This window comes from Telopea speciosissima, chromosome 11, assembly GCF_018873765.1.
Source record: "Telopea speciosissima isolate NSW1024214 ecotype Mountain lineage chromosome 11, Tspe_v1, whole genome shotgun sequence".
Classification (NCBI taxonomy): Eukaryota; Viridiplantae; Streptophyta; class Magnoliopsida; order Proteales; family Proteaceae; genus Telopea; species Telopea speciosissima.
In genome coordinates this window covers 11,695,259-11,709,470 of record NC_057926.1, presented here as the reverse complement: position 1 = coordinate 11,709,470, position 14,212 = coordinate 11,695,259, and the positions used below count along the sequence as shown (strand labels likewise).

At 40.5% G+C, this 14,212-nt stretch overlaps 1 protein-coding gene across 1 annotated transcript; it reads left to right on the top strand.

Moving 5' to 3' along the window:
• Positions 1-12,621: 12,621 nt before the first annotated feature.
• LOC122645635 (probable WRKY transcription factor 40) lies at positions 12,622-13,906 on the top strand. The gene is made up of 3 exons (XM_043838956.1): positions 12,622-12,837; positions 13,283-13,399; positions 13,500-13,906. The coding sequence occupies exons 1-3, from the start codon at positions 12,631-12,633 to the stop codon at positions 13,866-13,868; spliced, it is 693 nt and encodes a 230-aa protein (XP_043694891.1). The 5' UTR covers positions 12,622-12,630; the 3' UTR covers positions 13,869-13,906.
• The last annotated feature ends 306 nt before the right edge of the window (positions 13,907-14,212 follow it).

The following is a 14,212-nucleotide window of genomic DNA, read 5'->3' as shown; positions in this document are numbered from 1 at the left end:
GAGAATCCCTCTTTGATTCATCCTGTTCCTAAGATAGTAGTTTCTTTTTGGGAGACGAAATGAGTATGGAGAGTCCGACTATGGAGAGCTTCTATTTATATGCTTGTGCGATGTTTCCTTCTCTTATTAGGGAGTTGAGTCCTTGATATGCTAAACCTTTTTTTCCGTAATAGCGTGACAACTTTCCTTTCCTATCTTGAGTGTGATTACTTTATTAACTGCTCGGATTGTAGAGGGATTCTATTTCGGGAGAGACGAGCTGGCAATATACCAGAATCTCCCTTTGATTCATCATGTCCACATGTCTCATTTTGAATGGTAGCTATATTTTATCTGTATCAGAGCCCCCCCCCCACTCCCTTAGTTCATGTTTTTTATGAGCTATGGAAGTAGACATTCCATAAGGTAGAGTTGTGGAATCAATGAGCTATTCTGGGATTTTCTTCGTGTGTAGGGTCAATGTGCTAATTGTACCTTGGAGAATTTGTAAAGCTTGCTCCACATGCCATTGTGTTGTTTCAAGTGTTGGGGGCTCTCAATTTTTGCACTTATCATTTTTGTGCGCTTCATTTTTCCTCGAGCAGTCGAAGAGGTGATGACATGTCAGATTGAATCCAGTAAAATCCGGAATAACTGCATCCACATCGTTTTTGTGGGCTCATCAAGGACGTTCAATTTAGCTATTTAGCAAGGCCTAGGACTTCATTTATAGGTTTTATTTATGCTTCTTCATCTTCCTGGGTTGCTTCTTTGAGTTTTTTTTTCCTTGAAGGCTAGAGAATCTCTTTTCATTGGTGGTGAAGTTCTTTTAACCTTTGGTGTTCTTATTCTGAACCAACCAAGTATGTTTTCTTCCTTCCTTTGCTTAAGATGTCTAGCTTCATCGATTCTACATCCAATAAGGCATCTGATGAGGATCTTTCTAACCATATCCAAGGTGTGGACATAGGTTCTGAGTCAGGGAGGAAATCCTCTTCTTCAGGTTCTTCCACTTAAGTGCTCAGTAAACCTCGACCAACTTTAGGGAGAAGAGTACCTATAAAACACCTGGCGGTGGGCAACCAGAGTGAAGTTCCTGTTGTTTCTAACCAACTCAGACCATCTTTAGCTGTTAGGTCATCTGTAGCTTTCGACATTACCAGCTCTGTTACTATTGAGTTCCTTCAAGCTTTAAGGGATGTGTATTCTATCCCCCTCAATATGGGGCTTAGGAAGCCAGGGTCCCAGGAAAATGCTTGTATGGCTAGGGTTAGAGAGGTTTGTCTATATGAGCACATGTTTGAGGTGGGGTTCCAATTCTCTATCTATTATATGGTGAACGAGGTGTTGAGATACTATGGCTGCTTCCTACCCAAATGCCTCTAACGAGTGGAGGTTCATCATCAGGGTTTCTAAGTTGGGGAAGTGTGCTGCTCCTGAGGTCTTTTCCCACTTCTTTGTTCTAAAGAAGCATAACTCCAGTTGAGGGTGGTTTTATTGCTTGGGTCATCAAGAATTGTAGGTAAGGTTTTTCACACATTTACCCTCCTTCCATAACTGGAAAGATAATTTCTTCTTTGCTCGGACCAACCAATTCTATCCCAAGCTGATGGGGTCAGATGTTGAGAGCTCGGTTGCCAAAGCATTATTTCAACGGTGAGGGCTTAAGGCTAATCCCTAATTAACCCAATCATAATTGTGAATTCCTTGCCTTGCCCTCCAACAAATCTCACACTAGTCACTACGCCCTCATACATATCTTTTACATATCTTATACATATCTATAAAGAAGAAGGTGACTCATAAGGTAGACTATCTAGAAAACATCCAACGTTGTTCCATTTACCATTTTGCTCTTATCATTCCAAACTCTTATCCTGTTGTTCAGATTCTGATTTAAGCATCGGAGAGTCTTCAACGGAGTCCAACTCCATCCCTTTCTTTTGCTTAATCTCTTGTTTAAAGTGACCAGGTCTCCCGACGACATGTCACTCATTCAGATTTCAATGGCAACACTAAGATTTTTTCTTAGACCACAAGATTGTGTTCTAATTTGTCTTTGATTGAACCATCCATTGAAATAGGCTTAGTTTATGTTAGCCAATGAACCAATATAACAGATTTGAATATAAAGTCTATAATTGAGCCGTTTAGAGATTGAACCAAAATATTTCATCAGCAGTAGCCGAGCCAATTCTTATTTGGTTACAATTATACAGAGCCCTATCACCACCATGGAATCAAGGTACTCAAATATGCCGATCAAGACAATAATGTCACTATGTACTGCCACATCACCACATCAATCTGCCATTGAGTGTGTGAGTGTTTGTCGGTAACTGTGTTGACAACTGACAACACCAACTATCATATTCCCAACAGTTAGGTACTCCAGAGTAATTTATATATAAAAAAATAGATGAATCTAAGTTAGATACCCAATTCATCCAAGACTTCTAGGGAAGAAGGTTTCTGTATGCTTGTTGTAGGACTCTTCCCTATACACCCTACCAAGTAGACACATGATCTGGTTATTATTCTAACTGTCGGATGAAGAGGTTGTGATCTATATTAGGTATATGTCAAATTTCAAAATCTTAATTTAATCAAGCGGAAAAGAAGGCTGTCAGCCTGTATGGCGCCAATGCCCAAACATATGAACGAAAAAATGACGATCGTCCCACCCCTCTCTATGAAATTAAAAAATTCATCCCTCTTGGATGCCCCAGATATAAGCTCACTGCCTCCGCACTGATGCAAGGGCCACACTGCTTGGCTGCCTTACCCTCTCATGAATTGGCTTGTATGTCTATGCATGCTATGATAATCTATTGACCGAATATTGAGTTTACTCTCAATATTCGGATTTCTCTCATTACAAATCCTTGCATTATCACATGTGCATGTAATCTTGCATATCTCTAATATTATCACATGTGCATATCTATGTAATCTTGCATTATCACATGTGCATATCTTTATAATCTTGCATTATCTCATGTGCATATCATGCATATCCCTTGTAATCTCCTATTATCACATGTGTATATCTCCACAATCTTCTATTATCACATGTGATAATAGATGAGAATCATTGTACAGCTATATATTATATCCTCCATTGAGAGATGACTGGATTGGACACAATATTGAACATCAACATGGCATATAGAGCTAGAAGGCAACGCCCCATCTCTAGCCGATCCTCCTTTTTTTTTCCAAATCCTCTTCCTCTCTTCTACATTCTTCTCTTCAATGGCCTTGATCCCTGAAGATGCAGCCTCCTCTGTGGCCACCACCACTACCCCTGCATCCAAGCTTCTCCCCAACGCACACCACTATGTTTCTATCAAATTAACACCCACCAATTACTTAGCCTGGCGCAAACAGCTTGTGGCCTTTCTAAAAGGCCAACGTCTCTTCTCATATGTTGATGGCACAAATCCTTACCCCACTACCGCTGATGCTATGGCTGATTGGCAACAACAAGATGCTGCCATCACCAGTATGCTTCTCGCATCCCTCTCCGAAGATGTTTACTCCTTTGTTCTTGACAAGGAAACTAGTCATGAGATATGGACAACATTGTAGTCCACTTATGGCTCAACCTCCTCCACTCGGATGATGAACCTAACCATGTATCTTCACAACCTTCAACAGAAACCTGATGAATCCGTTGCTGCTTACCTCCAATGGGCAAAGACCATTGCTGATGAATTTGCTGCCATTGGAAATCCATTAAAACCTGCTGATTTTAACAACTATGTCTTGCGGGCCCTTGTTCCGGATCTGCAGGGAATTGTAGCACCCATTTTGACTCGCTTGGAGCCTCCCACCTTCTCGGAGTTGAGTAGTTTACTGATAAGTCATGAGAGCATTCGCTCTTTTCAAAAAATGCAAATAACGGACACCACCTCCTCTACCCCACCATCGGCCAACACTGCACAAAGGACCCCCTCCAATGAATCGGGTTCCACTACTGGCCAAGCATCTCCAAGGGGCCGAGGACGTGGTGGCCATTTTGGACGTGGTGGCCGCAGTGGTTGCTTCCCCCTAATGGTGGTCGTGGAAACCTTTTTTGTACGATCTGCAACCGAACAAACCACATAGCCCAATATTGCTACTACTGCAATTCCCCAACCCATGGATATCCTTCACCCTACTACCCAATACCCATCAACCCACACCCACAGCCCACCACACCCAACCGCCCCTCCTCCCAACCCCATCATACCTGCCCACTTACCAACCCTCATCTGCACTTACTTGGTACCCAGATACTGGAGCTACCCATCATGTCACCCCTGATATCCAATCCTTGACATCTTATGACACATATGGTGGTGCCGATCAGCTGCACTTAGGAAATGGTAAGGGTCTCCCCATTCACAATATTGGTTATTCCACTTTATCTTCCCTCTCCCCATCTCGTTCCTTTAATTTAAATTCCATTTTACATGTTCCTACCATATCCAAATCACTTCTTAGTTCAAAAATTTGCTAGTGATAATGATGTATTTTTTTAATTTCACCCCTCTTATTTTCTTGTCAAGGATCGCACAACCAAGACCATTCTTCTGTCCGGACCGAGTGATGGCGGGCTTTATCAACTATCAACAAATAAAATTTTGGTTCCCACTGTTTATGTGGCTGAAAACATAAATCTTGATAGGTGGCATCAGCGGGTGGGACACCCTCATGAAACAGTTCTTCGTTCTATGCTTAGAGTCAATAATTTACTGTGCCAGTCCACACAGCGTTCGGGTGTTTGTTCCTCTTGTCAATTAGGAAAATCTCATCGGTTTACTTTAAAAGAAACGCACACTCATAGCTTGTTTCCACTAGATTTAATCCACAGTGATGTCTGGAGACCCTATATGTTACATCCCCTGAAGGATACCGGTACTTTATCATTTTTCTGGATGATTGCACAAACTACATATGGTTCTATCCACTTGCAAATAAGTCTGATGTATTTTCAGTTTTCCAAACCTTTCAATCTCTTGTAGAAAGGACATTTTCTAGAAAAATTAAAGCCATACAAACCGATTCGGGGGGTGAATACTGGACCCTACCATCCTATTTTCAACGAATTGGCATTCAACATCATGTCTCTGCTCCCCATACCCATGAACAACAGGGCTTTGTGGAGCGACGACACTGCCATATCATTGAAACTGGGCTTACCCTTCTCGCCCATTCCTCCGTACCCCAATGGTATTGGCCATTTGCTTTTGATACGGCTGTGTACTTAATAAATCGCATGCCGTCCCGTGTGTCGAACAATGTTTCCCCCTACCAACTCATCCATCACCAAGCACCAAACTACTCATTTCTACGCATTTTTGGGTGTCTTTGCTTTCCATATCTTCGCCCATATAATTCTCATAAAATGGACTACCGCTCCACACCTTGTGTTTTCTTAGGGTATAGTCCGTCTCATGCCGCCTATCGATGTTTACATGTGACCACGAATCGGTTGTATATTGCCTGCCATGTATGGTTTGATGAGTCGATCTTCCCATTTCGAACTACACCAATTTTAGAACCCACATCTACATCCACACCTCCCTCCCCTTCCCCATGGGCATCAGCCCCACTTCACATCCATCCCACACCTCCCCCACCTGCAACAATAACTGCACCACCCTCCCCCCTCCCCCCTTGCCCACGGTCTCTCTCTAGGACGGTTCCCCAACTACAACCAGCCCCACCACGGCCTCCCCACAAAACCAACTTTCCACACCCTAAACAACCCCCCTAGTCCACCTAGGCACACACGCCCTCTTCAGGACCTCTACATCACCGCCCCAACATCTACAACCTCCCAATCATCATCATCCCTACCACCACCACCTCCTCCCCCAACCCGGTTGCATCACATGACACTACGCACCACTCGCCGCACTACACCACATGCCTTGACCGCAACTCCTATACTCCAAGAAGAGCCGACATGCTTTAGTTAGGCCCATAAAGTCCCTGAGTGGCGGGCTGCAATGGCAGAAGAGTTTAATGCTCTACTGCGCAATGGAACATGGTCATTTGTCCCTAGAGATCCTTCCATGAACTTGATTGGATGCAAATGGATTTACCGCATCAAGCGGAAGGCAGATGGGTCATTAGAGCGCTACAAGGCACATCTTGTGGCAAAAGGCTTTCACCAACAAGAAGGTCTGGATTACTCGAAAACATTCAGCCCAGTTATAAAACCCACCACCATATGAGCTGTTCTAGCCATTGCGGTGGCCCATGGCTGGCCCATTAGGCAACTGGACGTCAATAATGCTTTCTTGCATGGTTTGCTAACTGAGAATGTGTATATGGGACAACCGCCTGGTTTTGTGGACCAATCACTTCCTCATCATGTGTGCAAACTCCATCGCTCTCTTTATGGCCTTAAACAGGCCCCACGAGCATGGTTTCACAGGTTATCCACATTTTTACTTGACATGGGGTTCACTGCATCACGGACTGACCCATCTTTGTTCATGTTTCACCAAGGGGGTGTCTTGATTTATTTTTTGATCTATGTTGACGACATAATTGATACCCCATCCAGAGTCACCAGTATTCTGGGGCAACTGGCAACTAAGTTCTCTATTAAGGATTTGGGCCCTCTCCACTTCTTTTTGGGAATCGAAGCCATCACACATCCCAAGGGCTTGTTACTCTCACAGTCCAGATACATCATAGATTTATTGACCAGGGCTGGCATGAAGGATTGCAAACCAATTCAAACTCCAATGGCCACCTCCTCTATGGATCCAGGGGGTGCCCCTATGAATGATGCTACTAAATACAGGTCCATTGTTGGGGCACTCCAGTACGTGACATTGACCAGACCAGATGTCTCCTTTGTAGTAAACCGGGTGTGCCAACACATGCACTGTCCTACTAATGATCACTGGACCCAAGTCAAAAGAATCCTTCGATATCTCAAAGCCACTACCTCTCATGGGCAACTTCTAGAAAGGTCCAACAATTTCACCCTACAGGCATTCTCAGATGCGTACTGGGCTGGAAACAGCTCTGATCGCAGGTCCACAGGTGGCTATGCCATTTTTCTTGGCCCCAATTTGATTTCTTGGACATCTTACAAACAAAAGACAGTTGCCAGGTCATCAACCAAATCCGAGTACAAGGCCTTAGCTGATGCCTCTGCCAAGCTTATCTGGTTGGAAGCACTCCTTAAGGAGCTTCACTTCCCTCTTCGTCGGCCGCCCATGCTATGGTGCGACGACATCGGGGCCACCTACTTATCTGCCAACCCGGTGTTTCATGCTTGCACCAAACACATTGAAGTTGACTTTCACTTTGTACATGAACGGGTGGCCAATCGTCAACTATCAGTTCAGTTCATCTCTACCTCTAATCAGCTGGCCGACGTCCTCACCAAAGCCTTACCAACGGCTAGATTTCATGTCATGCGCGACAAGCTGAAGGTTCAGTCACCCTCACCTCCACCTTGAGGGGGTGTGTTGACCGAATATTGATTTACTCTCAATATTCGGATTTCTCTCATTGCAAATCCTTGCATTATCACATGTGCATGTAATCTTGCATATCTCTAATATTATCACATGTGCATATCTATGTAATCTTGCATTATCACATGTGCATATCTTTGTAATCTTGCATATATTGCATATCATACATATCCCTTGTAATCTCTTATTGTCACATGTGTATATCTCCACAATCTTCTATTATCACATGTGATAATAGATGAGAATCATTGTACAACTATATATTATATCCTCCATTGAGAGATGTCTATGGATTGGACACAATATTGAACATCAACATAATCCGACTATGTAATTTTTCTTGGCTATATGTATTCAAATATATATATATATTCACGAAAAAAATTATGTATTTTTCACCACGTGGAAAGCTACTCTAATAGAACTGAACCATATGAACAGGGGACCTAACGATCTACTTATCTACAAAATTGAGCTGTGTAGAAAAAGTTCCTACCACAGGTGTGTAAGAACTGTGCTCTCCATTTATATTTGTCTTATACGAATCCGTAGATCAATTGTTCAACAGAATCTCTGGCATCATTATACTTGTAAACTTATATGGACCCATTTATTCGTTATGATCAAGACACACTCACCTTCCCCACTACTCACATGAGTACATGACCATGGAAAATAGAAAGTGATCGGAGCAGAAGCCTATATATTGTCGGTTATGAAAAAATCTCCGCATTATATGGCAATGGGGCCCAGTTGTTGGTATAGTGGGCTTGGGCTGTTTTCAGCTTTTTGGAAATTTTGAGTCTTTGGGTCAATTAGTGGATGCAGACAAATAGGGATGTAAATGAATAGCAAAAATCCGTTTTCATATCCATGTTAGTATCTGTTTAGCATTATCCGAATCCGTTCGAAAGCTAAACGGATACGGATACGGATATGGATAAGCTATAACTATCCGAAAAGCTATATTTACATGTAAATGGATAAAATATTCGATCTGTATTCGTATTTGTATCCGTTTAGCACTATCCGAATCCGTCCGAAAGCTAATCGGATGCGGATGCGGATATAGCACTATCCGAGCCGAATCCGATCCGTTTACATCCCTATAGACAATAGATAATTGTACATTTGTTTTCAAAAACTTCATTCTAGAAGAGGAGAATTCTTAGCACGGGAAATAGACTTGTTCATGTGTACATGGTGGTAATTGTATCTGAGTAAGTGCCTACGTGGTTGGATTGATTTCTTTTTTTTGTGTTTCGCCTTTTCTTGTTTGTGACATGTCAATGCTTCAAGTCAATTTTTTGTTGTTGACGGAAAATTCAATAAAAAAAAGAAGATTCAATAAAAGGCGATAAAAGACAATACATATTATTGTAAAGTGATATTCTACCAGATGCCATTTAAATTCCATGGGGACTTAACTCCTCTCAGGTTTCCTGTTCGGTCAGATTTGTAGGTTCCTCTCATTGGAGATTGGAAATGACGACCTCACCCCACCCAAGTTCCTCTCATAGGATATCGAAAATGACGACCTCATGGGTGGGATGAGGTCGTCATTTTCGATCCCCTATGAGAGGAACCTGGTGGGATGAGGATGTCATTTTCGATCCCCAATGAGAGGAACCTACGAACCCGACCAGACAGGAAACCTGAGAGGAGAAAAATTCATGTGTTTGAATGTATTTTTATATATTTATTTATTTATTTTTAGACCGCATGTTTTTTAGGATCTAAATTGTAGATATTTTATTCTTATCAATAATTATGTATGGGTAAAATTTCAGACTAACCTGCATATTCTCCGTATGTCAATCAAGGCAATGAAATTGCAGAAGAGAAGGCACAGAAGCAGGCTGAACATGATGTCAAGAGAAAGGCAAGGAAGGCCTTATACAATACAAAGATTATTTCAAAAAAAAAAAAAAAAAAAAAAAACATTAATGATAATTTGAAGAACTTTTGAAATGTAAAGGAAAACTCTATAAGTGGCCAACCATAAGGATTGAGATGGACTACTAAATTTGACATATGATCTATCAAAGAATTTTTTCACGTAATTCCTTTTGAAGTGACTATCGTAATTCCTTTTGAAAAACCTCTTTTCACGTAAGGGAAGAGTTTTACAAAAACATGCCTCACATGTGCAATGAAAATCCATTTCTAACTATTAGAAGGACTGATTTGTCTATTCTTCTCACTTCAGGAATATTATTTAGTTTTCAAAAAAATATGGATACAATGTGTCATTGACCTCCTCATTTTTGGATTATTAATGGAATTTCTTTTGGTTTATTTTGGGTTTCTAGAGGTCAGAAATATCATATAATCTCTTACATTTGTTATTATTCTCCCATATTTTGTTGTAAACCTCAAGTTTTGGGCAAAGGCTTGAGAAGGAAATATTGTATAATTGTTAAGAAAAATAACGCCCAGAATAGCGACTTGCAGAAGAAAAACGAAATAGAGAAAGCACACACAACGCACTACACAAAGATTTATGTGGTTCACCCCCAAGGTGGGAAGTTATATCCACGGCCAAGCAATAGAACAAATTTCACTATTTTTCTGGAAATATTACAAACCCTCTTAACCCCATCTCAAAGAAATAAGAACATTATATAGGGAAGCCCTAACCCCAGAAAGTACAAAAGTGCCCCTGGCCCAAAATTGCCAAAAAATATAGGGCCGAACCAAAACATAACATATGGCTCAAAAGTACTCATTTCGAAGATCTCAAAGAGCCCAACACAACCCCTCGCCATTGGTGGGGGTGTTCACTATTCCGAGGTCATTTCGAGGCCGAAAAAGTCCTTCGAAGATCTCAACTATACTTTCTGGCCAAAATCAGGCTTCACCAACAACAATAATATTGTTCAAATAGTGGATCTCTCTCAGATTTGTCCCATGATTTTCGTTTAAAATGGAAGAGTTTTCCATATAAATTTGGTATTATAGTTTGATTAGCGATTGCTTGTTTATCCCTTTAATTTACTTCCAACATTTGCATATACATAATTGTGGGCTGTTTTCTCATTTGCATATACATAATTGTGGGCTGTTTTCTCTTTGATTCATACACAGAACTGAAGGGTTTGCTTCCGACTAGGTGATATTAGAGCACAAGTTATTTTTGGTGGCATTGTTTTTACTTGCCAAACGTGAATTAAAATGGAGTCAGGCACCACAAATAGATTGATGAGTTCGAATAAAAAATAATTGGATGACCAGGAAAGCAAAGATGATAGAGTTTTTATATTACAGAGATTTGTATCAATAGTTTGTCTGCATCTATTGCGGGTAGGACAACTAAACCGAAAGATATAAAAGATGGAGATTGGAAGAAAATGGGTAGAAAAGCCATTGTGCACGTCTGGGAATGGTTGGATGATACGATCTTTCACCAAGTGTCTATTTGAGATATTTACACAAGTACTATGGAAAGAATTGGAAGACTTATATAAGAGAAATAATATTGGAAACAATGCTTTTTTAATAAGAAAGCCTGTGAATTTAAGGTTGAAGATAAAGATTCAGTTGCTGACTACTTGAATGAGATGAAGATAATGAAAGCCAATCGTCAGCCATGAATATGGTATGGTATGATGAGTTGCATGTAGGTCAAACTACGGTCTTGGGATCAAGTCATGATTTCCTAGGAAAATCAATTATAAACCAATTAGGGTATTGTACGCCCTGGGTTAGCCCATGATCGTCCATGGGCGTCCTATTTAATTTTTAGGGTTTCCATGGTCGCCCACGGGAACCCTAGTGCATCCCAATTAGAGTTTGGTCTAACAAACCAATGTCCTGCCCTTCTGTTTTGTGTCCCATGCAATTATGGAAGCCAAAACAGATGGAAAAAACTCATCTCTAATCCATCACATGGAAAGAGGGATCCATCCCATACCCGAATACGCAGTGGAAATTAATCGATTAGATCTCTCGAATCTTCATCTTGAGGGGGTGTATCAGTCATAACAGCGTTCCTCTCTTGCACCTACCATTATTACATGCAATCCTACACTTACCATCATTACATGCAATTCCATGTAATCTCATGCAATCTCATGCAACTTATCTTACCATTATTTATCTTTCTATTATTGTATGTAATCTCTCTCAATCCCATTATTCTTTCAATCACATCTCTCTCTATATGGTAAAGGTGATTGAGTTTCCAATCTTGTGGATTCTTCTCACCTCTCCTATATATATGTACACTCATGTAATCTCCAAAGCTTAAGGCAATAATATCAAATCTACAATCGAATAGGCTGAATGAATCGAGAAAACACCCAAGGAGGTAAGTGTCCAAGAACAAACAACATCTATAGAAGAAGTAGGCAGTTTCACCCTTGAAATCTCATAAAAAATCCTCCAAAAGAAATTGAGACTTGACCAGGGGAAGCCGCCAATTACTTATAACTAATCTATGGATAAGTAAATATGTACAGATTCCAATGTTATGATTAACCAGTAATCTTGTCTTTCTTAAATCATTCAATCATGTCCATTTAGAAAATCTTTTTAGCAACTTTTTTTCCTGTTGAATTGAGTCCGTGTAATTTCACACCATACAACGTGTTGTGGGTTGTGATGTCCCCACTGTCTAGGGATCCTGATCTCCCCCAGTACTGGGGGGTGCTGTGCGCATTGTGTGACTAATTTTCCACTGTCTAAGTAGGAATAGGGAGAAAAATGGAAAAGGATACTTTCTTACGTTGGCTTGCTGAGGTAATCATACTAACGTCATGAAGTCTTAAGGCTCTTAAAATCCACGAACCTGTTTCCCTCACATTAATGATTCTATCTGAAAATTTGCATTTCCTTCTCGTGCCTTCTCAAGACTCAGAGTAGACTCAGTGAGGAAAGATTACTTGGCCGCCTTGAGCAGTTGGAATTATATAATCAGCGTAAACCAAACGACCATTGAATAATATTTCTTAAAAATCATATTAAAACAGGTCTTTTTCTTTTGCTTTTCCTATATATCTCTGTTCCTCACTGATCACTTCAATATAATGGGTGATGAACACTATACTTCTCTTGCAGAGAAGGTAAATAGGTATCTACTGTAATGGGATAGTGTAAATTTCAGTCATGAATTTACGTATAGTTTTGTACTTTTCTTCAGGTGCAAGTTCTGGAAGCAGAGATGGAGCGTCTACACAAAGAGAATGAGATGCTCAGGGTTTCTCTTCAGATGATGAGCAATAAGTGCCGGATCCTTCAAGAAACAGCTGTTGCTGTTGCTGCCGACAGTGGCTCAAGTGAAGACTCCAACAAGAGAGCTAAGAATGAATTTGCTCAAACAAAGATGTCTCGAATCCTCACTAGAACCGATCCGAGAGACTTTAGTCTTGTAAGTCATCTTCTTCCCAGATTTCGATATATAACTGTTGTTTTCGCTCTTTATCTTTTTTTCTGATTCAATAATAATCCTTTTGTTGGGGGTACGATTTCTAGTATTCCTCTCTTGGATTAGAGGGTAGATTCCCAATTGCGGTTAAGAGGCCAAAGAACTCGAAGGGTTAAATGGGTATTTCAGTAAAATTTTTGTAGACGATTTCGCTAGAAATTTGTAGCTCAGGTTTTTTCTTTGTAATGGAATCTGAGAGACGTGTGAGGACGAGCGACAGTAATCCTATTCACCATTGATAGTGAAACAAATCTCATCTCATGGTGGAAGTAGGCAATCTTGCGAAACCAAGTAAATCCTTATAATCAATTGTGTTACTGTTGTTTGTGATTTTCATTCTTTTTTGCATCGTTATAGGCTTTGTTTTTTACATGCTTTGTTGTTTTAGGTGGTGACTGATGGATACCAGTGGAGGAAATATGGACAGAAGGTTACTAAAGATAACCCATCACCCAGAGCTTATTTCAAGTGTTCCATGTTTCCTAGTTGCCCTGTCAAGAAAAAGGTAGAGAGAGAGAGAGAGAGAGAGAGAGAGAGAGAGATCTTTTAGAGTTTGAATAAACCCAACTTTTTAACTAACCCATTTCTCCTTTTATCGTGATTAGGTGCAGAGATGTGTAGAGGACAAGTCCATATTGGTTGCAACATATGAAGGAGAGCATAACCATGAGGTTCAAGCACCAAGTGGTTTCACAGATTTTCAAGATTGCACATTCATGGCCTCAACTACCAATTCCCATAGTTTTTCCCCTAATGGTCTTAATCTTCCTAAACCAAATACAGCCCTTGGTTTAGCTCTTCCTCATGTTTATGAAGGCACCAGCAGAAGGCCATGCCATGATTCCATGGATACCTATAGAATTGAAGAACATGTGGCTTCCTTAACTAGAGATCCTAACTTTACTGCAGCTTTATCAGTAGCAGTTGCAAGATCAATTGTGACCCTTCCTGATCATTCTACTGATCAGATGTAGAATTTTATGTTCTTAATCTATTAGATCCTCTTCTTGGATACTTGTGGATCGACTTTTTAGCTAGGCTGAAGAGAATCTTCCTACCTGGATTGACGTATGTACTCTATTTTTGTTAATTTGAATGGGGAAAGCCAAACAGAATTGGGTAGATAGTATCATCAAAGCTCAATAGGCTTTTGCTTTTTAAGAAGTTTTTTCTTTGTCTTGGATCGTGTGCCCTTGTTAGTCTTTACTTCCTGTTGAGGAAAAAACCTCATACACTCCAAGTCATCCACCATGATGACATAGAAGTTTTGATGATAACAAATAAAATCATTCTTGGACTAACTCTTGTTTAAGTTGTT